Source organism: Carex rostrata, chromosome 13, assembly GCF_964058835.1.
Source record: "Carex rostrata chromosome 13, lpCarRost1.2, whole genome shotgun sequence".
NCBI lineage: Eukaryota > Viridiplantae > Streptophyta > Magnoliopsida > Poales > Cyperaceae > Carex > Carex rostrata.
Window position 1 is genome coordinate 1,495,271 of NC_135930.1, and position 3,588 is coordinate 1,498,858.

The following is a 3,588-nucleotide window of genomic DNA, read 5'->3' on the forward strand; positions in this document are numbered from 1 at the left end:
ACTAAACCTTTTGGTTGCACATCAGGTAACCTGCACAGAACAAAATTAAACAACTTTCAAAGCTGTCCTGATTTTAAGATCTAGCAAAATATCACATAATAATACAAAAAAACACATGATATTTTTTTTGGTTGCCCATATGCATCTCTCAGATTGTCATCATCTGCTGTAAAAGATTTATAAAATTTGACAGAAACTAATTGAGATAAAAAGATCTGACAGAAGCTAATTGATATAAAATTAGATCATACAAAAATAAAACATTTCTGTCTAATCTTTTCCAAAATAAAATATGAGATAAAAAGATCTGACATGATTAAAAGGGTTCTTTTGCAAATAAACCCTATATGAAATTCATGCTACCAGCAAACCAATCGCTTCAACTGTACCAGTAAACCAGTACAGCCATCTAAGCAAGCATCAAATTGAAATTGCAACCAGAAACTGAGAATGTACCAGTAAACTAGTAAACTGGTACCGTCAACCAAGCAAGCATCAATTTTTTTTATATAAAAAGCACTTGTCATCATTTCAATTCAGAAATCAGAAAAACTTATCAGTAGCACAAATTAAGATCAAAATATGCACATGACTTTGAGAATGGGATAGCATAGAGCCATAGAGGTTAGGCATAAAGATCTTACAATGCACCAAAGGCTATATTTTAGCCTTTTTTGTACATTACAAATCCGATTTCTGATCAGTTTCAGATTTCTGATTTCTGATCAGTTTCAGATTCAGATTTCTGGTCAGTTTCTGATTCAGATTTCTGATTTTTTTTTCTGGTCAGTTTCTGATTTCTGATCAGTTTCAGATTCAGATTTCTGGTCAGTTTCATATTCAGATTTCTGATCAGTTTTGGCACCATATTTTAGACCATATCTTAGGTTAAAGAGCTTACTCTCTAATCAGTTTTTTCCATCGGTATTTGCACTTCAAGGTTCTCCTCTTCTTTGGCTACTTGCTGAAAATATTAAGGAAAAAAAATATAAGTGCAAAAGTTATTGCAATATTCAAATAAATGACTAATAGATATTTATAAGCATCGTCTCTTACTTGTAAGGTGTGCAATGTGATAGTTGAGCTTGCCCTTATCCAATCACCTCCACAAACCAAAAGTTCAACCATATCTTTGGTTAGAGAACTTCTATAATCATCTAATACACGACCTCCGGCACTAAAAGCCGACTCAGAGGCGACCGTTGATATTGGAATGCCAAGGATATCTCGAGCAAACAAGCTCAAAATTGGAAACTTCACGCAATTAACTTTCCACCACTCCAACACATTAAAATTCTCTCCTTGGCCTACAACAAGAACCTTTTCTTCTAAGTACACCTCAAGGTCAGTTTTTGGATTCTCTTCGATTTGATTTTCAATCACAAAATTAAAATAGTCATCCTCGAGTGGGGTATCTAAAGAGGTACCATCTTGATTAGAGGTTGAAACAACTGGTAATTTATTAGAAGCCATATAATCCTTTTCATACTTCTGAAAAAGCAATTCAACCTTGCTTCTAACCTCTTCAATACGAGCCTCAACCTCATAACTTTGGTACAACTTTTTGAAACAAAATCCGATTAAATTCATTTTGAATCTTGGATCTAATATAGAAGCAATAGTCATTAAAAGACTAACTTCTCCCCAATACTTTTCAAACTTCTCAAACATGACTTGAGACATGGTACTCAAGAATTCATCCGTTGAACCATAAGCATCGCATATTGCTCTTTTAACCTTAAACACTTCATTAAAGAACAAATTTGAGGTGGGGTAGGAGGTTCCCGAAAAAAGATTGGTAGCTTTAGTGAAAACATCAAGCAACTTAACTACCTTCTCGGCATTTGCCCACTCTAACTCCGTGGGCAACCACTTAAAATCTGTATCTCTCTTGGCATACCTTTCAAGCGTGCTCTTGTAATAAATAGCCGATTGGAGCATGCGATGTGTAGAGTTCCACCTAGTTTTCACATCAGAACACAACGATCGCCTAGTGTTTATGCCTAATTGGATAGCTTGTTCTCCGAATTTGAAAAGCCTAGATGGGGATTTTCTAAGGTACTTGACAACCTCCCTAATCTTGATAATGCAATTCTCAATTTTACCAAGTCCATCTTGCACTATCAAGTTCAATATGTGAGCACAACATCTCACATGAAAGAAATAACCATTAAAATGCAACATGCCCGTTACCTCAAAGTTGGACATCAAAATGCTAGCAACCTTGTCATTGTTTTTTGCATTGTCTAGGGTAATTGTTCCAATTTTATCTATGATACCCCACTTCCTGAGAGAGTCCAATATGGCATCTGAGATTACCTCGCCAGTGTGAGGTGGTGTAAGCTCAATAAAATTAATGATTCTTTTTTGCATGTTCCAATTTGAATCTATGTAATGAGCGGTTATAACCATGTAACCAATGGTTTGATTTGAAGTCCAACAATCCGAAGTGAGTGATATCATTTTGGCATGCTTGAAAACCTTTTTAATCTTCTCTTTTTCAGATTCAAAAAGCTTTATGCAATCATTCTTTATGGTGGTTCTACTCACTTTTTGATACAAGGGATTGTTATACCTCATTAGGACATTAAACCAATGGTATTCAACAAACGTAAACGGTAATTCATGAACCATGATCATCTTTGCAATTATCTCCCGACACTTCATGTGATCATAACCCCCACTCCCTCTCACTACATCATAATCAACTTGGTTACTAGCTTGGAATTGCAACGTACCTGATTGTGATATTCCTTTTACTCTTTTGATTTCATAACAGGTTTCAATATGCTTTAAGAGATGAGAGGTACTACCCGTTGAGTTCTTACCATACTTTTTGTGACATTGCATACACTCTGCCTTGGCCACCTTCACCATTGTCCCTTTGGGCCCTTTTACATTCACCTCTACAGTTTTAAACCACCGCCACACTTCCGATTTTCTTTTGCGTCCGGCTTTCGACGGTTTTTTAGTAACCTCTTCTTCATTTGGGATAACCACCGCATTCTCATCAATATTTTCGAGGCTTTTCTCACTGCAGCTGTCGATATTTATAGCTTCATCTTCTTCCACCTCATTAGTGGGAGTATGAGAAGATTCAGCCTGCGACATCTTATAAAACAGCAAAAGATTTTGTTAACGTTACGGTTCAGATTTGTATATTGCTGAGAATCATAACAATTTAATGTTTATTAACTCATCTATAACTAGCAATAGACAAAAAAAAGTATATTACTTGTTTCTCAAGCTCTTTTGCTCGTGCCTCCGCTTCTTCGGATCTCTCTTCAGCAAATCAAATGGCTCTCAAATGGCATGTACTGCAGCAACAAATGAAAATATTTTTAATGAAATATTTTGCTAGTCCTGTACTGGTACAAATTACTTGCATAAAAAGATCTCATACTGATAATTCAAGTCTAATTCTATTAAAAGAGAGTAACACTACAGTCTTAATTCTAAATTTTGCATATTAATTCTAATTCAAGTCTAATTTTTCGTATCTAATGAGTCTGCCCCCTGTACTAGATAGCTGTACTACCCAGCTGAACATAACTTTCACAAATTTTTAAAACAACACTAACTTAAAAT

General features: G+C 35.3%; 1 protein-coding gene across 1 annotated transcript; it reads right to left on the reverse strand.

Moving 5' to 3' along the window:
• Nucleotides 1-894: 894 nt before the first annotated feature.
• Nucleotides 895-3,115, reverse strand: LOC144564361 (zinc finger BED domain-containing protein RICESLEEPER 2-like). Its single transcript, XM_078313966.1, has 2 exons — nucleotides 1,057-3,115; nucleotides 895-964 (listed from the first exon to the last, which is right to left on the reverse strand). The coding sequence occupies exons 1-2, from the start codon at nucleotides 3,109-3,111 to the stop codon at nucleotides 905-907; spliced, it is 2,115 nt and encodes a 704-aa protein (XP_078170092.1). The 5' UTR covers nucleotides 3,112-3,115; the 3' UTR covers nucleotides 895-904.
• Nucleotides 3,116-3,588: the final 473 nt, after the last annotated feature.

Bases quoted from the DNA above. Each gene is read 5' to 3' on its own strand.
- LOC144564361 (XM_078313966.1), bottom strand. From the start codon at position 3,111: ATGTCGCAGGCTGAATCTTCTCATACTCCCACTAATGAGGTGGAAGAA. The intron at 965-1,056 runs GTAAGAGACGAT...TAATATTTTCAG, and splicing joins TCACATTGCACACCTTACAA to CAAGTAGCCAAAGAAGAGGA.